The 25709-nt window shown below is 32.0% G+C and overlaps 2 protein-coding genes across 4 annotated transcripts; one reads left to right on the top strand and one right to left on the bottom strand.

Moving 5' to 3' along the window:
* On the top strand, positions 1554-8006 carry LOC109726962 (novel plant SNARE 11-like). Of its 2 annotated transcripts, none has more exons than XM_020256788.1 (10): positions 1554-2017; positions 2744-2836; positions 2992-3085; positions 3197-3234; positions 5029-5123; positions 5975-6054; positions 6702-6758; positions 6855-6947; positions 7040-7114; positions 7577-8006. In XM_020256788.1, exons 1-10 carry the CDS (start codon positions 1944-1946, stop codon positions 7664-7666), a joined length of 789 nt encoding a protein of 262 aa, XP_020112377.1. In that variant the 5' UTR covers positions 1554-1943; the 3' UTR covers positions 7667-8006. The 2 variants fall into 2 exon arrangements, with proteins under 2 accessions (XP_020112377.1, XP_020112378.1); XM_020256789.1 differs by lacking the exon at positions 1554-2017 and adding an exon at positions 2490-2575.
* LOC109727581 (probable serine/threonine-protein kinase PBL19) lies at positions 8898-12844 on the bottom strand. Of its 2 annotated transcripts, none has more exons than XM_020257731.1 (4): positions 12218-12844; positions 11549-11803; positions 10677-10799; positions 8898-9579 (listed from the first exon to the last, which is right to left on the bottom strand). In XM_020257731.1, the coding sequence occupies exons 1-4, from the start codon at positions 12596-12598 to the stop codon at positions 9151-9153; spliced, it is 1188 nt and encodes a 395-aa protein (XP_020113320.1). In that variant the 5' UTR covers positions 12599-12844; the 3' UTR covers positions 8898-9150. The 2 variants fall into 2 exon arrangements, with proteins under 2 accessions (XP_020113320.1, XP_020113319.1); XM_020257730.1 differs by having other exon boundaries at positions 11543-11803; positions 12218-12841.

Raw genomic sequence — 25709 nt, 5'->3', positions numbered from 1 at the left:
CCTAAAATGCTATTGAAATTAAACATAATCATTTTCGAGGTAGAGCGTACGAATTGACTTTCGACACCATTAAATACGATTTAAATTATGTAAACTTTATAGAATAAAATTTTATAATTTTTATCTTTTTTTTTAGCCCTATTAGTAAATTATGTCTACAAATTACGAAATATAATTATCAGTCATATCGTCAATTTAGAAGCTACATCACTAATAGGGCTACCAAAAAATAGGATAAAAATAAACAAAATTTATCTAAACTATGAATTATTTTGAATCAGTTATCTGACTTTTGAAAATTTTGACTTGGTTATCAACTTTTAAATTTGTTTGATTTGAGTAAGTAAATAATATTTTAATTTCAAAATTTAAACTAATTATTTATTTTAATGAATTTATAGTTGTGAGAATTATATAAAATATGCTAAGTAAATCTGTAAAAATAACCAACATATTCAATTTTTGAAGTCAAAGTGTTGCTGACTAACTCAAATCAAACAAATTAAAAAATTGGATAGTAAAATTAAAATTTTTTAAAAAAATTAGATAGTTAACTCAAAATAGTTCTTTATAACTTTTAATATTCTAGTTTAAGCCTCTATATATTAGATTTTTTTTGCATTTAGTCCTCTCAATTTTTTTTTTTTTTATAAATGGCTCTAATAAATTTATATTTACATAAAAATGCCTCTTTTTGCCACACGAGCCCTTAGGTGTCGTTTTTATGTTGAAAATGGTGATACAATCACCGTGTTTAAACACAGTAATTAAATTACTGTATTTCTTTTTAAGTTTTTTCGTCCCTAAATTAAAAGGAAGGACTAAAATGTGGATATGACATGATAATTCATTCACCATATTTAAATACAGTAATTTATTCATTGTGTTCAACTTAAAAATACAAACGTAACACTCACGTGGCAAGAAGAGGGCCATATATTCAAATATAAATTTACTAGGATTATTTGTATATATTTTTTTTTGGAGGGTAGCAAATTCAAAATATGTCCCTATATTTTATAAGGTTAATTTTATATAGGTTCTGCAAACATAGTGAATGAAGTATTTTTACAAAAATTCTAATATTTTCAAATATATTATTCTGTTTTGTTACCATTAGAGAATTTTTTATATTTTTAATTTTGTTATCACAAATATATCTCTCTAAAAATTATAACTGTATAATATAAGAAAGGTAAAAATGTTAAAAACTAATCAGGTTAAAGTATTTAACCTATGGTTTCAAACGGATTCTAACGGTAGGAAAATATTTGAAAATATTAGTACTTTTGCAGAAATAATAAATGAAAGTTAAACTTTATAGAAATTTATTTATCATTTACTATATTTAGTGGGACGTGAATAAAATTAACTCTATTTTATATACTAGTACTAGTATAATTTTGCACAAATTTATGCATCTCCGAGGGGTCCCACGACGGTGACGTGTCACGGTTACACGGAGCAAATCCCCGCGAAATAAGCCAATCACTCACGATCGATCGATGAGTCAACACACAACACAACAAAACTAATTGCTTTTTCCGATCTAAGAAACTCGATTAAAAAAATCCCCAAAATTTGCTTAAAAATATATCAATATCAAAAAAAGAAAAGAAAAAAAATATACCGAGCTATTCGAAAACCTCCGAAGCCACCCCCAAACCGGGAGGAGGTTTCGTGCGCTCACCGACGAGATCCCGATCCCGATCCTCCACCGCATTGCCCTAGAAAATCGATCGGAGGGGATCCCCAGATCCCGACGCGGCGATCTCGATCGGCTTCGGAAACCCTAGCGACGATCGCGATGCGGTTGTGACGATTTTGGCGTGCATTGGCGATTTTGGCGTCGATTTGGGGACAATTTCGTAGGATTTGGGAGTTTTGAACCGAGAGCAGCGGATTCGAATCTGATTTCGCTGCGCCGTTCGAATTGGTGAGGGATGGATTTGTCGGAGATTAGCGAGGAGCTCGCCCAGATCGAGGGCCAGATCAACGATATTTTTCGCGCATTATCGTAAGAATTTTAGTCCCCCCTCCATCTCTAATTTAGTTTTTTTTTTTTTTTTTGGGGTAATGGCTAAATGGCAGGGTTCTTAACATCATTTTCCATTAAAATTGAATTTTTTGCATGGGAGTCAACGTTCATGAACATTCATTGGTCGCAACAATGTCATTTTCCTGAAAAAAAGAGACAAAAGGAGCACTTTTTCATGGAGTTGAATGTTCTGTTTCGATATGACTACTCAGCAGTCTTGATTTTGATATATAATCTTTCGATTTATTTGATTTGGGCTATTTGATGACTCTTCTGTGACAAAATTTGGGGGACCCAATTGCTTTAACGGCAATATGGTCAAGTGAATCACGTGAAATACTCTAATTGAATCGCTCAGAATCCAAATTTTGTAGTGGAAGAATCAATTAAAGATTCACATCATTGAATTGGACGGGTAGGTAGAAAAATCAAAACTTTTGAAGGTTAGGTGGTCCTTTCGAAATGTGTTATAGTTCAGATAATTAACATACTTTTGTACCTTTCGGATTCTGATGCTAAAACATCGCAATGAGAGAGGTACTTAAGAGAAGTTAGGAGAAGATTATGCTTTGGTTTCAAGCGGCAATAGTTTTACTTGATTTATTTTTAATTTTAGATATGTAAGGGGTCTGATGGATTATGTTGTAAAACTTCAACGGTGTAATCTGTAACCATGGTGTCTGAAAATTGGAAAATACTTTGCAGAAATGGGTTTCAGAAATTGGAGAAAATTAAAGACCCAAATCGGCGGAGTAGGCAACTGGAAGAACTTACTGATAAGATGCGGGAATGTAAGAGGTACACCTGCAGCAATTTTCTAGCCTTGTCTTCTCCGATTTGATCATTTGTACAGTTTGTTTTATTTGTTCACTTTATATAGTTCTAGAGTTGATGCATTTTCTCGTGTTTGTTTTTCCTGCTGGTGCCAATTCCATGTTTTGGTTGTTTTCTAGACTTATCAAAGAGTTTGAAAGAGTGATGAAGGAGGAGGAGAGCAGAAATACTCGTGAAACCGTCAAAGTGATTAACGATAAAAAACAATCAATGGTACTATTTCATAAATTTATATAGTACCTGAAAAGTCTAATATGACATATTCTTTAGTAGATCTATCTTTAACTTTATGTTCTACTAATTGGAAGGTTGACTTCTTTGCAGATTAAAGAGTTAAACTCATATGTCGCTCTCAAGAAACAGTGAGTTTTTATCTCTTGGACTAATTTTATGCTGATGTCTCTTTTCTTTAACAATTTTCATTTATGCGTATGCTTATCAAGACTCTGTAATTTAATTGTTTGACTGGAGACTTCATGCTCACAAGTTTTCTTGGTTGCAATGCTATTTTTTGATCTTGAATACTGTGTTTATACTTATTCTAATAGCATCGACTCAGAACCTCAATCAATATGCAGGGAGTGTAATACTTGCCTCAAGATGGAAATGAATGGACTTATAGGAGAAATATAAGAAAACATTAATCAGGGAATCCAACTGTAGGTTGTTTGCCGTAAAAAAGATGTCCTTACAGGGATAATACCATGAGGGAGTCGTCACTTTATCATTGTGTGACAGTACAATGCAAACAGGTCTTTAAGGAGCAGTAATTGGAGGACATTTATGGAGCTGGAATTACATTATCCTGGTTTATAGTTTCACAGATGGAATTATGTTTTAATAAAGCGTTGCTAGCATTCACTCTGTTGGCTTTTGTAAGGAGTCATATTGTTCAACTAATATCTTTGTTTGCTGGAGGGTGTCATATGGTACTATGATGATGTATATCATGAAGATACATAGTTAGGAAAAGTACTTTTTGGCCTTTGTGTACTTTGATTCTGATTTTATGCTGGGGATCTCGCGCTGTTGAAAAGTGTTTTCATTACAAAAAACTATGAAGTGATATGGGTTGAACCGTTGAAGGAAGTTAGCTGTTTAGTGTAGATATTACAGTATGTAGTGAAATTGATAAGAAAATCCATCCTTGAGACCCTGCAGTTATCAATATGCAAGACCTGAACTTGGAACTAGGCTGTTTGTTGCTCCAATTCATTCCACGGATTGTGTGGAGTAGCATTCTTCACAAGCCTTATGGTACAATGGAAATGAAGATGCTGCTTAGATATTTCACGGGTTTCTTTATATCTTTGTGATCTTTTTTTTTGCAATTATCTCATTGAATGGAGTCAATAACAGGCACATTTATCTGTTTTATCTATTATAAGTTTGAAGTCCTTTAGGCTTGCGCTGATTTGGGAAACTAATTTTTCAGATCCATTACTCATTACGCTACAACGCTGATTTTATCTAATCATCCATAGTTTCTTAATTTTGTTTGCATGATTTTGTCTTGTTCTTCACACTTGCAAATTTGATGAGTTTATAGTTCAAATAACCAAGATAGTCTTAAATAGCCAAGATATGTTAAAAGGCTTACTGATTAAAGATGGGTGCGCATGCTGTCGAATTTGAGTAGATTTAACTGATGATACCATGTATGAGGGGAAAAGGGAAAATCATTTGATGTAGAAATCATTTTTATATAGGAAGAGTTTACATATATCTAATTAATCTTTACCTGCAATAGTATCCACTGTTTCCTTATACTCCAATCAATTAATTAATAGAAGTTGATAGATTACTTAGCATCAGAAGAAAAACATTTAAGATTAGACGAGCCTGTAACATTAGATAATTACCCTGGTGTTTAATCTGATAGTATTGCGGCTTCCTTTTTTCCAGTAATATGTTTTCTCTGTAAGGCCAGTCAATGGGAACACCATAATCTGCTCTGCTATGCAATGTCCAATGCTACATTATAGTTTACTACTCTTAAAAATTTTTTTTTTTTTTGAGAGATTACTCTTAAAATAGTTATTCTTTGAATTCTAATCACGCTTTTACAGTTTTCTTTCCTTATTTCCCTATGTAAACTCTCCTTTTTTTACCATTTTTCTGTTACTTAGCAGACCATTTTCTCTGTGAAAGTGCAGACAAGCAAGCAGTATCGAGAATAAACGAGTTGATCTATTTGATGGCCCTAGCGCCGAGAATGGTTTCGGTGAAGAAAATGTCCTGTTAGCATCATGTAAGTGATGTTCTGATATGGTACATTAGTTTACTATGATAAGAATTGTAACTAAATGGTTCCGATATCTTAAACTGGTCCACTCATATACATCACAAATAGTAAGTTTACAAAAAACACAGCAATTCAGTAATCTACATTTGTTTCGTATTTGCTATTTTATAACACTTAATAACGTTTGAACATCTGATGACCCCGTAAGCAGACTATTTTCTGTTCACAAGCACCGTTATATTCGTACATTCTTATAAAATAAGCCAGCAGCACAGTTATTTGTGAAAGAAAATCAAATATTTTTTTTCTTATACTGCATTCTTTTTTGTCATTTATTGCAGTCAATATTTGATTTTCTACTTCATTCTTTTTTGTTATTTATTGAAGTCAATATGATTTTGAAGAAATTTTATCTTTTCGTCAGAAGATGCTTTTATATGTTGAGCCCTTATACATACACTTATCAATTTTGTCTGATTGTAGGAGTCAACTACAAGTTTAAGAGCTATAACTCTTTTAAGGCAACTCAAAAGCTTAAGCTAATGTAACATATCGATTTCATACTTTAAGCAAATGTAATATACAATAAACACTTGAAATTCTCTAGGCTTAACAAGGATATAGTTGAGCAAATTACGTGTTTTACCTTACAAAGCTACATACCCAGAGGCGAAGTCAAACACAATGTAAACTGAATTAGTGAAAAGTAAACTTGCTAAATAATACATAAATATCCAGCTCATGTTACAGGCAATGACCTAAGTTCTTTGCAAGAACTTCCAGAGAATTTACGTAATAGATGCTGTAACTTAGTACGTGCAGATATAGTTTTATCTTATCGCAATTTTTTTGTGCAGCTATGACTAATCAACAATTAATGGACCATGGAAACCAGATGCTGGACGAGACCGACCAGGCTATTGAAAGGTCAAAGAAGGTTAGTCCTTGCATGTGGGAACATGAGTACTTATCTGCTTAAGTGATTGTGATTAAGTTTGTTCTTCGTCTTGTTAGTCATGGTACACATTGTGATCTCATGTTCCAGTCTAAATTCACTGGTTGAATAAGTTATGCTACTGTAACTGCAAACAGTTTGTTTCCTTTTCACTCACAAAATATTATGAAAGAAATTACATCATCATATTTAATCTTGTTGAATGAGGTTTCATGATTCAAGAAGTATATGGAAGAATAGATTCTTTTCCATCAAATTACGTCGCCAATAATTTTTTATCTATATTTATGCTTCAAGCCACCTTCTATTGCTCATTATATGCCATTGCAGTTTAAATTTCATTAATTTGTTTCCTCATCTGTGGAAGTTCTTTTCTTTATACTGCATGATTTTAATCTCCAAAATACTGCGATGGTACAAAATTCAGGACAATGTCACAATGTTGATTAATAGAAACTGCGAAGTTTCATGAAAGATGGTTCTCCATAGTTGACTATTGTACTGCTGAGATGAGAGAAATAGCTCCTCGAAGAGAGACTGAATGTTTCCTCATTTTCTCAGCTAAAATCATCCAATTTCGTGTTTTGTAACCTTTAACCTAATTTACTCCAATTGACAATATATTATAGACTGTGCAAGACACCGTCAATGTTGGAGCCGAAACTGCAGCTGCTCTCAAAGCGCAGGCATGTCATCGATCCTGATTCTTATTCAAGCTTTTCGTCAGTTTCTAGACTGGTGATACAAATGATTTGATTTGTTATGTCTTTTAATTTTATTAGACGGAACAAATGAGTAGGATTGTCAATGAGTTGGATTCGATCCATTTTTCCATTAAAAAGGCATCTAAATTGGTGAAAGAGATAGGAAGACAGGTTTGTCTTTCGAAAACCTCCACTTTGCTTTTTCTGGGTTTCTTTTTTTGGCCTGATTTAACTGTTTTCTTTTTCTATTTTGATACACAAAGGTTGCAACTGATCGTTGCATAATGGCCATGCTCTGCCTCATAGTGATCGGGGTGATTGCAATCATTATTGTAAAGGTGAGTCAGCTAGATGTCAATTTTGATTTATTTTCAGCGCTACATATCAGGAACGAAATCAAAACTCAAGAACTAGTAAAGCTGTTATTCAACGGAATTTTCTGCTTCTTAGACCAGTTTATTATAATATTATTACTTTTTATTAATACTCTTTATTATAATATTATTACCTATTTTTAACATGACAGGATTTTGGTAATGAAATTTTATTAGAAGCTAAGTAGTACAATCAAGATTCTAAAGTTCAGTACCAATTTTTAAAATGCATTGTAGTTCATGTAGGCCTTTACATTTTTACCCAGGGATTATTTGTTGACATCCGTGCCAACTAGGATGTTATATTAAACAGTCATTAGATTTTCTATGCATCTTCATATAGTTAAAAGCTTAGTAGTTGTATGCAGTTGCCTTCTTATTTCATTTTCACGAAATTACTGTAAATGCCTTCAAAATAATGTACAGATTGTGAACCCGCACAACAAGGACATCCGCGACATTCCGGGGCTTGCTCCACCGGCCAATAGAAGACTCCTCTGGGCCCCAAGTGACTAGCGAAGTTCCAATTCTTCTAAGCTATCCAATTTCCGGTTCTCCGCGTCTCCGTTTCCCCACCGAGTGATTCACTCTTTGGGGAGGATAATACAGTTGATCACTTGTAATTTATTTCTTGTCCTAATTTCTCTTTACTCCTATTATTTTCGTATCTTCTGAATCATATACAGATCTTATTGTGTGCTGCAATTGGTTTGGATTGGAACAAAAGATCCTTGCGTGCTTGTGTATGAAGAGAGAGGACACTTTTGACCTTTTCTATCTTGATCTTTGGTGATGGTGTGTATACTCATTGACTCTGACCAGATGTAGTTTCATAAGTAGACTTGTTTGCTCTCAACCTGTGTGCCAACTAATGGAGTTCTCTATGGAAACATTATCTCAAGTAGCATTTTGTTGAAACATTCAGATGGGTATTTATCGGCATGTTTACGCTACCCTTCCTGTTGAAAATGATTGCACTGATGATGTTTTATCCCAGAAGGGAAAGTAGAATTGTGTGTGTGTGTGTGTGTATATGCTAGGTTTTACTTTTCTTTTCTTTTTAAAGAAGCTAGTGAGCAAAAATATTAAATAAAGTGGCCATTTGGTCTAACACTGAAAACAACTTTTCTGACTAAACCAGCAGCAATTAGACTCCTTGGGAAATAAAAAAAAACTGAGCTTTACAGCCCCCCAAAAGCCAATCATTAGTTCAAAACTTCTGCTACTGCTGGAGCTAAAAAAACTAGTGTATTTTTAAAACAGAACTGTTTCTGTTCTTATAGCAGCTAAGAAGTTTTGAGTAGGACATGAAATAACAGTTCCTGCTATTTAATTGAACATTGGAATTCAAATTTGAGCAAGAGGTGGGCTGACAATGCAATAGTTTTACAGAAAACTGCTGCATTATTACTACAAAATGTGCAGATGGTTTGATGAGATGGCAAAGCACAAGCATGTGAATTATGATTATTCCAAACTATGCTACATCCAAGTGCTTTGCAACCACAAAACTAAAAAAAAAAAAATCAAATTAAGATCCACATTTAGTTAAGCTATAACTAGCTATGAACTTATTCAAACCACAATAAGGGCAGTGTAAAGTTTTACAGATGCTAGTTAAGGAAGAACATCAGGAAAAGGTGTTGTTTTTTGTAACTAAGATTCCGCTATTTTGTAAGTACAATTTGATCCTACTGCTCCTTTCAAATGCACAAAAATGCGGAGAAAATCAAGTTAAACAACACTATGGCACATCAATAAGCATAATAGCCTTGATTTTAAAAGTAACCATCATCCAGTACCGCGGACTCTATGAAAACTTACAAGAACAATCATACTCTTTAACTTTCCGAATCTTGAGAAATAAGAACAGTAAAGCTATACTGTCGTCAACCAAAAAGAAAGAAAGAAAGATAGAAAGAAATCAAAAACATATTTTCATCTTATTGCACTTAGGGGGGGAAAGAAAAAAGAAAGAAACTTCGACTGTTATAAAGGTTTCACCTCCTCGGATGCGCCGTCTCGGTTCTCTTCCCCTTACCCAAATCACCCCTAGAAGAGTTCGCTTCCGTCGGCTCCATTTCTACGACTTGCTTCAAGACCTCTACGACTTCGCTCATCTTCGGCCGTTCTTTGGCGTTCTTGACAAGGCACCTATCTGCGAGCTTCGCTATTTCCCTTGCGGCTTTAAGAGAGTACTGATGTCTCAGCCTTGGGTCCAGTATCATGAAGAAACTCCTGCCATCAGCAGGATATTGCCTCACCCACTCTAGAAGCTTCTGCTCGCCTGTCGGGCGGTTTCTCTCCAACGAGCGCCTGCCCGTGAGGATTTCATAGAGAACCACACCGAAGCTCCACACGTCACTCTTCGTAGTGAGATGTCCGGTCTCGATGTAGTCGGGGGCCGCATATCCATAAGTCCCTACCACCTAATTTTTTTAAAAAAATAAAATAAAATCAACATCATGGATGCGAACAACGGGTCTAACTAATTTCTCATCGTGCTGTCGAAAAATTCTAGAAAAGGAAAAATCACCATTTATTGGGAAGAGATGGTAAAGGCGCATAAACACTACACAAACTATAGCACAAGTCAAAAGTGGGTACAAAAAACTTAACCTTTGATTTCACTTTTTGTTGCTTTTATTTCTCAGTATAACATAGTCCAGAATATTGAATATTCCACCAATAGAGTTATAAAAGGGAGTTTCTGCGCGACTAACCCTACAGAATTTTTTAATTGTAAAAATAGGCATTCAAAACTTCTATTTATAAAATTAGGCTTAAGAGGTGAATGATTTACCATATTTAGAAAACGCTGAATCTAAAAGTGGTAAATCATTCACTGTTTTTTATCAAATCTATATTTTTTCTAAATCCGAACTCCAAAAGATGTATAACATTAAATAATAAAAATAATTGAAAAATTTTGAGAAAGTGGTAAATGGTTTACCGCATTCAAAAAGCGGCGAATTAAGTTTTGCAACTAAATTTTTTAAAAAACTATTTTTATAATTATAATATTTTTTAAGCCTATTAATAAAAATAGTTCGTTGTAAAAGCCAGGCCAAACAGGAACTACATTTTGAATAGACATCTGGTGCTTATTAGAGACATCTACAATATACGGCATGTCTTGTGACAACAAAAAAGGGCAGAGCAAAGATAAAACATTATAGTAGGACGAAACCATTTATCTACTTACTTACCATCCATAAATTATTGTACTCATCGATTTCATCTCCTGATTCAGCACTTCAATAACTATTAACCGAGAAGTAGAAACTCCACTACTTAACGCTACATAAAAGACGTCAAAAAGCGCAACTTTGTTTTGGTTTTTACTTGTGCCCTGGTCCAAATAGAAATTTAACAGGAAAGGGAGGGAAAAAAGGGGTACAAGTATTGAATGCTAGAAACATATAGAAATTATATCGATGTCGAAGCCGACTGAACTAGAAAAGCACTTTATAATTGCGCTAGAAGTGATTAAGCCAGTAGACTGTTCGTGAAAATGTGGACATACCGCTGTAGATACATGTGTATTTCCTTCTGTCGGTCCCTCCCTCGCAAGGCCAAAGTCGGACAACTTTGGCTTAAACTCCTTGTCTAGCAAAACATTGGATGCTTTAAAATCACGATATATAACCTACAAATAGAGAAGTACTGTAAGAACTCTTGAAGTTTTAAACCTTAGTATAGAGAACAAAAGTAACTCCATAAAAGTGAGCACAGAAGCAGAAATACCACTTCAAACAGAAACAAGGAGCTGATTCAAACAATAATTACTTTTGGTATTAAAATTTTCCGACAGAATGGAATTGCATCAGAGAATCGTATCAATAAGACCAATGCCAGATGAAATGCTAAATATCAGCGAGCGCAAACTTCAATTTGCCATAATAAAGATAAGGGTTTTGTTGATCGAAGGATATAATGGCTTCCTATAGAATGTGTGGTACTGTACTACTGTCGAATATAATTACGCCAACTACTGAAAATCAGCAGAGGAAAGGTCGGTTTTTGTTTTGATGTACAGGGGTCTATTGTTTGATCAAGTGATGGTGTCTAAGAGCCTGTCTGGCCTATCTTCTCTACTGCGCAACAGGACGCTTTGAAAAGACAGGCATTTGGCTAACTGAATCTAGTGCTGTTTTCTGGAGCTAAGAAGAGCTTTCGGGCCCGAAAAGCAAAATCTCTAATTTCAAACTTCTGCTGCCACAAGTAGCTGTAGCGGATATATTACTGAAAAGTTCTAGAGCTTCTTCGAAGAACTCCATCAAACATTCGGAAGCTCCAGTCGGACTAAGTCGCATATACATGAATAGTCAGATAAGACTAAATTGCCCTGGAACAAAAAATCGATAACGAGAAAGAAAGTTTTGGAACGACCTGAACTTCTAAACCTTCATGCAGATACGCCAATCCTTCTGCGGCGCCTAAGATGATCTGTAGCCTCAAATTCCAAGAAAGAGGTGCATAATTCCGGTTGAACAAATGATCTTCCAAGCTCCTATTTGGCATGTACTCATAAACCAGCAACCTTTGGATCCCTCTTTCACCGTCGACAGAACAGTATCCAATAAGCTTCACGAGATTTGGGTGCTCAACTACCGCAAGAAACTGAACTTCTGCCAACCACTGCTTATGGCCCTAAAAGTAGTTTGACAATTTAATATGTTTACAACAAGTGGCGTATAATAGACGTTGCAACGATGAATGTAGCACTTAATAGACGTTGTATAAACAAAGGCCATGAACTGCACAACTAGACCGCGTACGCGAATTAAATATTCGAAAGATTCCGCAGGTGGTCCTAGTTTGATTGGACAAACGCCAACGCAACGACAATGAAAAGCAGCTCGACAAAGTGATGGAACATCATTCTACTTGTTGTTTCTTTTTATACCAGAATTTATCAAAGTTTCTTCCGTACATAACGAATTTTGCGTGCAAACTCAACTACAATGCGATCACTCATATGGGCATTGAATATAATAACAGCACTGCGACGTGACCAACTGTTCTAAGTAGTGATGAAGATCCAGAAAAAAAACAAAAGAATACCTGCAAACCGCGTTGATTGAGTTGCTTTACCGCAACTGCGATCCTATCCCCCTTACCATCGGGGGGACGAATGAAACCTTTGTAAACACTCCCGAAACCGCCTTCTCCGATCTTAAGCATCCTACTGAAGTCATTGGTAGCATTTCTGAGCTCGTCGAGCTCGAAAGCGCGGAGCCTCTGAGCCCTCTCTTCGTACAAAGCCGGTATGCTTCGCTGCGACGAATTAGATGCCGAGGACTTGCTCGTCGGCTGGCCGGCGCCCGAATCGTCGGACCGGCTCGTGCTAATGTTCGAGGCCGGAGCCGGCGTATTCGCAGCTGTCGGCCCACTCTTGTTCTCTTGCCTGCTCTTCTGCTTCTTCCTGAAGCTGAAACACCCCATGCCTCCAAAATTGAGCTACAAAATTGGCTTAATTGTGCCACTCAATTGCTTTCATTTGCTTCTTCTTCTTTTTCTTTTTTTTAAATAAAAGAGTGAAGAAAAAAAAAAATTAAAGGGCACCAACAAAACAAAGATGGGTTCTTGAGAGAGCTCAAATTTTGAAACACAAAGCCAAAAAAGCCAAAAAAAAAAACAAAAAGCAAAAAAAAGGGGGAGGAAAAACTACAGAGAAATGGAACAACAACCAAAATTTTGATGGAAAAAAGAGGTGCCCTTAACAAAGAAATTAAACAAAAATTCTGGATACAAAAAAGAACAAGCAAATGTCTATTAGGTGATCACATATATTGGAGAAAATAATTAACATGGAAATTAAGCGTGACAATAAATNACAAAAAAGAAGTGAAAGAAGCACAGAAGATACCAGAGGAGAATAAACAAATGGATTTTTTTTTTTAAAAAAAAAAAAACAAGGGGAGGAGTGTGATTGTTCCTTCTAAATATCTTTTAACAAAAAATAAAAGCAAGAATAATTGGTTGGTGAATATAAAAACCAAACCAGGATAATAAAGAGGTGAGGAGTCCAAGGAGGAAAAAAAGCAATAGGAGGAGGAGGAGGACCAACAGCAGAAGAAGACCCACAAGAAGCAGCAGAGAAGAACAAGAAAGCCTTTAATAAGAGAGGAGGAGAATTCAACTCACCACCATCTCCATGTACAAACAAGTAAAAGAGGTGTTATAAAAGAGCAGAAGAAAAATCCAACCCCCCTCATCCCACCCACATGAAGGAGGATGAAGGCAGTCAGCTACAAGTGAAACTCAAACTCTTGCCTGCACCAAGATGCTTTCACACATATCATGCACCAACAAAAGTCTATGTTTCATTATTATTATTCTTTTAAAATAAAAAAAATAAATAAGAATTTAAGTGCTGTAGTATACTACGAGAACGTATCAAGAATGATATACTATGCCATAGAATTCTTATATTTTTTAGCGTCAAAGGTATTCTAATTGCGTGTAATATATTCTTTTATCAAATCTTTTGTATTTTACTGAGATAATTAATTAACTAACTTCACAAAAGAAGAAGAAGAAGAAGAAGGCTTTAAGTACTGTCATCGGTATAGAATAAAATTATACTAATATCTTGTCGGCACGATTAGACATGCTGGACGTGCCTAATGTCGTGGCCGCTTAAATTCTTGTTATATCAGAAATAATATTATAACTACTCGATTGTATATAAGTATAGAATTTGTATTATTAACAAATTTAAACGAATTTAATACAGTTAGTTTCTTTAGATGGTGTATAGAATTTATCATTTCATAATTTATGTAAATTTTTTAATAGTATATCTTTTACCGTTCAAATTTTACGTTTTTCTATTTGGAAAGAGCAAATTCGTATATAATAAAACGTAAGAAATTTTAAAAATTCATTATCTAGGTATTAAATAGCTCTGAAATAAGAGAATCGATAAAAATGTTGTTGGATGACCCACAGTATCTAGCACAGTTGACTCAGAGCTTGATGATTGATACTTAAGTTTTTAAATTCAAAATCTAGTCATTTCACATTTCTTGCTGAGTTTATTTTTTTTTAAAAAAGAACTTCAAATAATCGTTCTATGGTTAAAAAAAAAAGAAGAAAAAATTTCAAATAACCTTCCCGTGGTTTAGTATTTTCTCACGTTTCTATTCTGTAATTTCGTTTTCTCATCCCACCAGTCCCTCCACCAACTTCTCCTTAAAGTATATAGAAAAAACTTCAGATGCATTTCCTGTAGTTTACTAATTTTTTTTTACTTTAATATTTTATGATTTTAACTTTATTACTGGCTTAACAGAAGAGTTAACGGAGTAAGTACCGGAAATAAAAAAAATAAAATCATAGGACATTAAAGAAATATTTTGTAAACCACATAATACTGAAGTGAAAAAAGCGCTAAACCATATACAGAATGAAAGGCGTAGCAAACTACTACTTTGCTCTCTCATTAAAAAAAAAAAAGAAAAAAAAAGAAAAGAAAAAAAAAAGGTGTTGGATGCAAAAAGAAACAGTGGTCCACAATTTATATTTCTTTTGTAAAATATTATGGGATTTTGCGTGTAGGGTTCACGGTGCACCGGGTGCATGGCTTAAACTGTGAAGGTTGAGACGCATACGCAGACGATTCAGTCACCCTTGTGGGGCCCACGCCCTTGGAAACAACTCCGCTCCGTTGTTTCTCAGAAGAGATCATAACGAATTAATGATGTGTAAAAGTGCAAGGAACCCCCCCAACTTTAGCCAATTTCGACGCAACTGCATTTATTTAACTTTTCTTTTTCTTTTTCTTTTTTTTTTCTTTTTTCCTTCTCCTGTTAGGTTTTAGGAACTTTTTGCTTATACGCCACTTACTACTATAAAACATTTTTAAATTTGTCTCTAAACATCCAAAATATTCTTCTCAAATCCAATCTCATTAGTAGACTCTATTATAGAAAAAGAGGATAATTGAAGGAATATTTTAAAATCAGTAAAAATATTTTCTTCATCCATGAATAAATAAAATATTTTTAAAAAGTTGAAGGATATATTAGATATTATTCCTAGATTTTCAAGTCATTTTTTAAATGCCTAACCACTTGACTAACGGCGGATTGATAACTTAAATTATATTACAGGTATTCTCTTAACTTTTAAGCATTATTTTAGAAGTTCAACAAAATTTTTTAATTAATTTTTTTTAAAAAAATTAGGTATTGTTTGGTATTGTTATAGTTTGTTAGTTTATAATGCATCCAGTTAAATAATAAATAATAATTTGTTTAAAGAATTTTGAAGAAAAAAAAAGTTATTTTCAAACTTTTATTTTTTGTTATCTAATAAAGAATTTGGATTAAAGAATTTAACCAAGTCACCGTCCACTGCTACACCTTTTGATATACGAAGTAAAAACAAATACGATACCAAACGAGACTTTGGTCAATAGTTTCATTAAGCTAAATAATTTTAATTATACTTTACGAAAAAAATTAAAATAAATAATGGTTAATTGCCAAAAAAACTATGAAATTAAATATAATTTATTTAAGGTAGAAATGTACCAAAATTATCTGAACATGGACCATTTTGAGATAACTACCCAACCTTTTAAAATTTTAATTTTAGTATCCAATCTTTCAATTTTTTGATTTGAGTTAGTTAATGATATTTTTACTTCATAATTTAAGCTAATTAGGTTTCGTTTGGAATTGCGAAAGAATTGCGTTACGTGCAGTAAGAAAATGCGATAAAAAAATATCATGTTTGTTTCCGTACGTAATATTGTATTTCGCATATAGTGATGAATCAGTTATGATATATTTTTCACGGTCAGAAAACGCAGAAGCATATCCCTATATATTTTTATCCCAACTTTATTTTATCTAATAGAGTCAAATAGATCTTAATACCAAACTAAGTCTTACTGATCCCAAGGCACATTTTGTAAGATCTGCACCCTTCCAAAAAAATATAACTTTATAGGTGTATCCCTAAATTGAAAAATATATAAGTACCCTTTTATATATATATATATATATATATATATATATATATTTGCAGAAGTGTTCGCGATAGAATTGTATATTTAGAGAAATATTGATGGTATTTTTAACTTTGGATAGGTAACTATAATATTTTGAAGGGTTAATTACATACAGGTTCTTAAAAATATAATAAATTGTAAATATATTTCTACAAAGTTCAACTTCATATGCTGTCCTTGTAAAAGTCCTGATGTTTTCAAATATGTTCCTGTCGTTAGAATTCGTTAGAAAAATTAATTAACTATAAGTTAAATACTTAATCATGTTTAGTTAATGAAGTGAATTGATCTTTTTATCCCTCTTTACTTAACCGTTGAGATTTTTTGAGGGACATATTTGTGATGATAACAATGTCATTTTACTTACAAAATAAATAGTGCTTTAACGGTAATAAAACTAGAGGGACATATTTGAAAATATTAGGACTTTTTAAGAAACAATATATAAAAGTTGAATTTTATAGGGATATATTTGTAGTTCATTATATTTGCAGGAATCTTCATAAAATTAATCCTAGTTTGAAATTTGAGAATGGTAAATTTGAAATTATCCTTTTTTTTTCCTTAAATAGTGTTTCAGTTAGGGATGTCAATGGGTATAGATATCTGAAATATTATCCGAATCCGAATTCGAACGGGACGGGTTTATCCGAACTAAACTGATATGGATTCGGTTATGGATATAGAAAATAAAAACCCGACGGATACAGATACGAGTATGGATTTTGTATTTATCCGACCCGAACCTGAACCCGAACCTGAATAAATTATATATATACATAATTTATTTTTATTTATCTATATAATATATAAAATATTTAATTATTTTTAACTCTTAGATCTTCATTCAACGGTATGGATTTTTAAAACTCGCCGGGTTCGGGTCCGGATTCGGATTTCGGGTTTTTGGTCGGGTACAGATATGGGTATAAATTTTTAAAACCCGTCAGGTTCGGGTTCAGGTCCGAATACGAATTTTAATTTGGTTTTTGGATTCCAAACCCGACCCGTTGATTCAGTTGCGTCCTTTTCCTTCCTTTCCTTTTCTCTCCTCCGAGGATGACTTTTGATGAGAAAATCTCTTCCCCCTCTAACTATTTGTTGTGGACCCCTGCTTAGTACTGTTGCCCAATTTGACTCTTTTTTTGCTTTTTAATGCCCAAATTATATTTTATTCTTTTATTAGAGAGAATTTTTTTTTAATAAACTTAGTTAAAAATATGAAGTAATTAAGTTCTGAAATTAAGATCTTCGCCTCGGATACCTGACATTAAATCACTACCAATTGTGCTAGATGTGGTATGTGCTCAAATTATATTTTAATGAAAAAATTTTAAATATAACCCCTGTGGTTTTACACTTTCTTACTTTAGTACCATATGGGTTAAAGTGTATCAATTTAGTGTTCTGTGGTTTCACTTTTATTTTTTTATTATCGATTTCACTAATTTTTTTCGTTAAATTAGCGACAAAATTAAAACTAAAGGGTACTAAAATGAATATTCGATAAATTTAGGTGGAATATCTGAAATTTTTTGTATATAATTTAACGAAATATTAACGAAAAAGCTGGCGAAAAGATAAAAATAAAACCACAGGACACTAACTTGATATACTTTAAACCACAGGATACTAAAGTGAGAAAGTGCGAAACCACAGGAATCGTATTTGAAGTTTATCCTATTTTAATTCTCAAATTGTAAGGTGGGCAGTATTTCAATTCCCAAAATTTAAATTTATTATAATTTTTGAGTTAAAATTTTAAATTACTACAATCAAGTTTCATATTCCCAAAATTTTAAATTACTACAATCAAGTTTCATATTCTCTAGTCCACGCGCGAATTGTTCTCTATTATCAGTTTAATTTTTTTGAATAACAATAATTATTTCATATTATTTAATAAAAATTATTAAAAAGATGCCAAAAAAATTAATAAAGCTAAACGGCATATTCGAAATAAGCTATAGTTGAGGAGGTCTCCGTAAATTTTCACATGAAGGGGCTTAAAATTTTTTTTCCCTTTATTTTAGGAAAAACGTAAAATACCACCCTTATTGTTTCGCACTTTCTCACTTTAGTATAATATGGTTTAAAATGTATTACTTTCGTATCCTGTGATTTTATTTTTTCGTTAAATCAGTGACAAAATTAAAACTAAAGAGTACTAAAGTGAATATTCGATAAACTATAGGTAGGGTATATGAAATTTTTGTATATGATTTAACGAAAAGTTAACGGAGGGGCTGACGAAAAGCGAAAAATAAAATCGCAGAGTATTAATTTATAAATCGATATATTTTAAATCATAGGCTATTAAAGTGAAAAACTACGAAGTTACAGAGATGATATTTGAAATTTACTCTTTATTTTATTTTGACCTTGTTCTCATTTGGCAAGAAGAGTCCAAACCGTTCTTTGTATCTTTGCTTGATCAAAAGAAAGATCGAACGTTCGTAGTTATACCTAATCCAAAAAAAAAAAAAAGAAAAAAAAATTAATTTTGAGAGATGTTGTTATCATCACTGTTTCTAGTCCTCGAGTACCCCTCAGAAACGTTGCTCTCAGAATTGGTTGGACGTGTAATAATAATGTAATTAATAGATCCAGTGGTTCGTTTGTTCTTCGTTTCACATATGAATTAATTGCACAAATATTTTCCCAACTATTTTGGCTCTCAAATTTTCGAGTTTGATATTTTGCTCTTAAAAAAGTTAAAATACACAAAAAAAAAAAAATTTCTTAAAAGTTAGAGTTGTTACACTTAACCTAGCATTATTACAATTTCACCATAATTTTATACGTAAATTGTATAGTACAACTGAATTACGTGCTAAAATACTCGTAATATTTTAAAAAATAGTAAAAATGTGTAAGAATATTTTCTTTTATCTCAAATTAGGTAATTTCCTTCTCTTCATCATAAAACAGATATATTTGTAGTTACTTAATTATAACATATCATGTACGTACAGAATGATGCGAAATAGAAACGGCGAAAAATTAAGTATTATAATCTTAAATTTCGAGAAAAAATAAAAGTTTTCACAAGATATGTAGGAGCTAGTGCAAAAGTAAATATTTATAAATTTTTTTTTTGTATTTTAATCTAAAATATTTTAGCCAAAAATAAAAGAAAAAATTGTCATTCACTCGTTATTTGTCTATATGTCCATCTAATGTGAACGACGTTACGCGTAGACCGGTGGAAAAGTAATAGAGGGGTTTGTTTTGTTTGACCTTTTCACACACGAGTAAATTGCCTACTATTTTCGAACTGTTTTAGGTTGAGTTTTTTTTTTGTCGTTTTTAAGTTTTTGAGTTTGACGTTCAACATTGTAAGTTTTTTTTTTTTGGAAATGCTTTACTTTGATTTTCGCTCTGGAGAAAAAATTGATAGATTTCTTGTGCATCGATAAACATACGTTTTTTCCGTCAGATATGACTAGAATGAAATAATCAAAAACAAAACATCTGGAATTCTGAGTTGCTGAATTCAAAGTTTGGGGTTTGAAAACCAAAATGAAGCTTGACTTACCACTTCAAAGTTAATTGCGCAGTTTATACTTCGACGTATATACAGCACTACGAAATCGTCATTTCATACGTATCTTTCTAAATATATAATTCGTTAAAAATTACTGTTGTGTTTAATTATTTAAGCTGAAAAGTATTCAAAGAGGGAGTTTGTTTTAAAATTATTTTCTTTTTTTTTCTTTTATATATATATATATATATATATATACAATTTTTTATCCAAGGGTTAAAAACTTGATAGCAAAAAGAACATTTTACTATTAATAGTATTCCAGCCTAATTATATATATATATATATTGAGTTTTTAATTCTTAGGTGAGAAATTATAAGATTAGGATAATATTAGTCCTTTAGGATTGAGTGGTCTTTCTAGAATTGAGTGGTTTCCACTAGATTATAATATTTAATTCAATTGTTAGAAATGATCAAAAGAATTAATCTAAAAACTAAAACTTGATAATAAAAAGAGGCAAATACTATTAATAGTATTCTGGCCAACTCTCTCTCTCTCTCTCTCTCTCTCTCTCTCTCTCTCTCTCTATATATATATATATATATATATATATATCTCGAGCATGGAGGCTTTCGTGCTCATAAATCGTTTCTGATGATGGAATTTTTGAATTGACGATCGATTTCGTTAGACTTGATCTACTATATTTGAAGTATCTAGGAAATAATTTTTTTGATTTTTCGATATCATTCAGCTAGTAATCAAAAGTGTTTGAAATCAATAATTTTTAGTGATTGTTCTGTGCCATTTTCAAGTTTAATGATGTGAAAATATTAAATCAGCTAAATTTTGATAGAAAATTTTTTATACTATTTACAACAAAATTAATATTTCTGATCGAAAATTCCAATACTAAATCACCACTTTTTGAGAGATTTTTATTTCCAGCAATTGATTTTGATCTCTTTCGATCACTAGGTAAATAATATCGAAAAATCGTAAAATCTATTTTCTAGATATTTCAGATACGGTAGGTCAAGTCTGGCGGAGTTGATCGTCGATTCGAAAATTTCGTCATTGAAAACGGTTTAAAACTACGAAAACCTTCATACTGCTAAGAGCACAGCAGCTCTGCTCTGTATATAATTAAGAAGCCAAGTTTTGGAAGAATTATAGAAACTTGCATGTAAATATAAATTATACAAGGGTATGTGCATAAGTATACGGAATTTTCTATTTAGATTTTTACCCAATTAAAGTGCTTCATTTGCACGTCGCCATTGGGAGCGACATGCACGGAAATTAAGGACATTATTTTTAATTTGGAGGCAAAACGAGGACATATTAATTAATGCATCACCTGTTACATGTGACCCCAACAAAAAACCCCCCAAAAAAAATAAATAACAAAAGTGTTTATCATATTAGTAAACATATGACTAAAAGAAACCAATGTGCTAGATCCATATAGGCTAACAAAAAAGTGTACACTTTTGGAGAACACAAAAGTATGATTTTAGGATCATTAGTAATTAAAATGTGAAACTAAATCATTTCAATTGACCAACTTTTTACTCCACAATAGTATTTGCTCTTTAACAATGCAAAAGAATGTAGAATCGGAGATTATTGATTATCTTTTTTTGAACTGTTACTATTCATGTGTGTTTTTGATGTGCTTACTGTTGAACAAATAAAGTCTGAACACTTGTGTGATGGCTGATAAACTTTGGAAACTCTGCAGCTTTAAACGGGGAGTAGTAGAGAGAAAGGAGTCAGCAATTATAGTCGCCATTTGGTGGGCCATTTGGTTAGAGCGAAATAAAAGAATTTTTTAGAGTAAAAAGTTCACTTTAAGATAGGTGTTGGTTGATTTACGTTCGCATAGAATTTTGTGATAGACTTATTGTGTTTAGTTTTTTTTTTCTTTTTTTTTTTGTGTGGAAGCCCCGTTGCTTTCCGCAATTTGCTAAATTCTTAATGAATGGTAGTATGCTACCTTTCTCTCTCAAAACAAAGAGAAAACAATGCAAAAGAATGTAGATTTACTTTGAATTTTGATAGATTATATTTTCAACTGCTCATATCACAATTGGTACCGTTAAAGTCGAATTGGATAATTTTATTCTAAATTTCTTTAGGATAAATTACACTTTTGGTCCTCAAACAATGAAAAGTATGACACATTGATTCTCAAACTTTAATTTATTATAATTTTTAGTTTGAACTTTAAAATTATTATAATAAAGTCTTACAACTTAATTTAATCTATTAAATATTAATATATCGCTGGAGTGAAAGTGATATAATATTTTAATTACAGTGTCATCAATCACAACTCTGCAACATCACTTTCACATTAGCAATAATATTTAGTCAACTAAATCGCTTGTGGGATTTGATTGTATCAATTTATGAAATGCGAAATAAAAATTACATCAAATCAAAGTTTGACACCCACCTTATAGTTTGAGGACCAAAAGATCGTTTAATCTTCGATATTCACTGCTTTTTGTAAGCTTGTCCTAATTTAATCACTAAATAGAAAATTTTTCTCGCAAATATTTTATATATTCTGAAGCGTATTTAATGGTGAAAATTATCGATTTGAGTGCCTTTAACGTAAAGAATGGGACTATTGTACCATCATTTATGACCACCAACAGCAAACAATTAATGTATATCGACCCAGTAAGATGCCCCAAAGATTTTCCATGTTACTTTTGATTTTCCCCCTTTCTCCATTTTATCGTCACAGCTCTTTCAATGCCTCAGATTAAAGGTTTTTCAAATGTTCTTCTCATCTTACTTATGATTTTGCTCTTTCTCTGGTGAAATATGTTCTCGGCAAGGATTGAAGCGTCGTGACGCAGGTCTGTACCAAAAATTTATTGGTATAGTACAGCACGAATGCACGATGCGTGTTATGCTGTGCAGATATATATCAGTCATAAAAAAATATCTTTATGTTTGTTAATTGAAAAAAAAGACGATTCTGAGCCGTACTATTTGGCACAGAGAGTGTATCATGTTGATATCTTATTAATACGGTACATAAACGATTTACCATATTTAAAAAGCAGTGATTCAGTCATTGTATAAGTCTAGTTTTATAAATAAGTTTTTTCACAAACTATTTTTATAATTATAATATTTTAAGTTTATTAATAAAAAAAATTCGGGACTGTTCTTCTCCATTTTATATCCTACCTTTAATATATATATAGAAGGAGGCTACTATACTATTTATAGTATCTGTTATAGTGTCGTTTTTGATTTTGGGTGTTCAAATCAACAATATATATTGTTAAATATAATCTAATGTATATGAAGTTCTTAGGAATAACATTTTAATTTTTTTTATATCGTTTAGTTAGTAAGTAAATCATGTTAAAATGAACGATAAAAATTAAACAATCTTTATAATTTGAGGATAGGACTTTTGGATTCAAGATCAAGGATGCTGATCTTGATCTAGATATTTTCTATCAAAATTTGAATAAATTTAGATTCTTCCACAAAACTAAGCTACAAACTCGCCACTGTAGTCATTGAAAATTGACAAATTTTAAAATAGTTTGATCAGAAAGTAAAATATGTCAAAAAATATAATATTTTATTCCTAAAAAATTCAAATATCCTACATCAAATTTTAACAGTGTTGATCGTTAATTTGAATATTTTAAGGTTAAAAATGAGATTATAGTACCAGAATTCTAATACTATAGATAATACAGGAGCCTAACTCTATGTTTGTGTGCTCGCCTCTTTGATTTCCTCTGTTTTTGTCATCTTATTAGTCTTTGTTTTGGATCATCTTTGGTTTCCTGCCTTCTAGAATAATACTATAAGCAAAAGGGAATGACATGAACAAGTGATGCAAATTTTCCATCTCATGTTCACATTAAAAAGATAATTAGCTTCCACAACCTCAACAAGCAATATTGGGCCCCTCTTTTGAAGATTCTCCCTTTTAATGGGAGCCAACTCATTGCCTTGATCTTTATTAGCATAAGTACTTTCCAAATCTATTTTTACTGACGGCGACGCGTGTTCTGCCGACCTTCCACAACTACGAGAAATTACTTGGACATGTAGGATGGAAGGAAGCCCCCTGTGAGACCACCTTATCTGCCGTTCAGATGATTTTGACATTCGTGCCATCTGCATTTTTATCTTGCAAAAGTTTTATCTGAAATTTTGTTTAAGACGAAAAAGAAAACAGAAGATAATGAACAACAATGGGGTGGGGGCAAATCCCAATATGAGACAGTTTTATCTGCCGTTCGTGCGACTTTGAAATTCGCACCATCCACGTGATGAGTGGTGGATTGAGCAGTCTCATATTCCGGAGAGGTCCACCAAAACCAGTTCGGACCACATGACCTCATACCGTCTAGCAAGGACCGATCTATAAGGCCCAACGAGGCCCAATAAGCCCATGAAAAAGCGTTTCTTTGGATGCATGAATATTTTATTTAGAATATTTTTTTATTTTTCAAAAAAATGTTTGTAATATTTTGATCAAATATTTGGAGTGGATACTATATTCATCTATGATACTTGGAACAAGATATATAGACATGTAAAGCTAAATAATGCTTTAAGCATGAAATATTTTGATCATTAATATTTAATCTATTATAATTTATGATTAGACTTTTGTGAATTATAATAATTAAATTTATAATCCATTTTAGAAGAACAATTCTTGATTGAAAACGCGACAATTAGTAAAATATTACATCATATTTATGTTAGCGATATATTAATATTTAGTCTTTGTATATATGTGGAAAAAATTATAATAAATTTTAGACTAAATTATAGAAAACCTGCTTATAAATATTTGATTTTTTAAATTTTCTTTTTGACTTTGAAAAATCTATATTTTACCCTCTTAAAATTTCAGAAATATTTTCAGGAGAATAAAACATTAATGGAGAGGTAAATTGACCAAACTATTCTTACTTCTTTTATAAAAAAAATAAAATATATTTTTAATATTTTGAAGGATATTTTTATTATAAATTATAGGAAATGGAAAGAATAGTGATCAAATTCTCACGGAGGGGGATTAAAGACAGCAACTGAAAATGTTGAGAGGATAAAATATAAATTTTTAAAAATTAGAGAAAAAAACTAAAATAACATATATTTATAATTAAGCCTAAATTTTAATGTGAGGACCAAATATCTCGCGCAATGCAAACAATGTGAATCAAAAGCGTAATTTAACGCAAACAAAATATAAACAAATATACAAATAGCAGAATAAAACAAAAGGGCAATTGCTTATATATTCATGAAAAGATCCTGAATTTCTGATTTACCCCTCTCAGAAGACTAACATTGAAAATATCTTTTTTACATTCCAACCTATTTCAAATATACCTCATAGAGTTAAATTATGTTAATAAACTGTTAGCAATAGCTATTATCTGTATGAAATTATTATTTTACCATTTCAAATATATCCTTCTAGCACGACCGACTTTTCTTATTTGACCTTAAGGCTTGGTTTAGGATTGCGGGGAGATTGCTTTACATGCGGTGAGAAAGTACGTTGAAAAAATATCCTGTTTGTTTTCGTAAGTAGTAATATTACATTTTGCATATCGCGATGAGTAGGTTATGATATATTTTCTATGGTCCCATCGGAGAATGCAGAAGTATATCCCTATATGCTTTTTCCTCATCTCCATTTTATCTAATAGCGTTTGATAGACCTCAATACCAAACTAAGCCTAAGTTAGGAGCACAAAATGTATTTTAATTTTTGATTTGTTTAAATATACCTTTCTAACATTACCGATATTTCTTATTTGCCCTTAACTTAAGGGCAAAAGAGGCATTTTAATTTTTTTTAACTATAATATATATTTAACTCACGTTTAAGTTAAGTTAACTTAACGATCAGTAACTGTAGGGATATTATGAAATAACGAAAGAACATACTATGGGTATATTAGAAATAAAAAAAAATAAATGAGATATTTTTAAAGTTTTGAAGGATATATAAGCAATTATTCCTTTAAAAAAA

This window comes from Ananas comosus, linkage group 22, assembly GCF_001540865.1.
Source record: "Ananas comosus cultivar F153 linkage group 22, ASM154086v1, whole genome shotgun sequence".
NCBI lineage: Eukaryota > Viridiplantae > Streptophyta > Magnoliopsida > Poales > Bromeliaceae > Ananas > Ananas comosus.
Note: the sequence above shows the minus strand (reverse complement) of the source record. Positions and strands in the feature narration are given on the sequence as shown.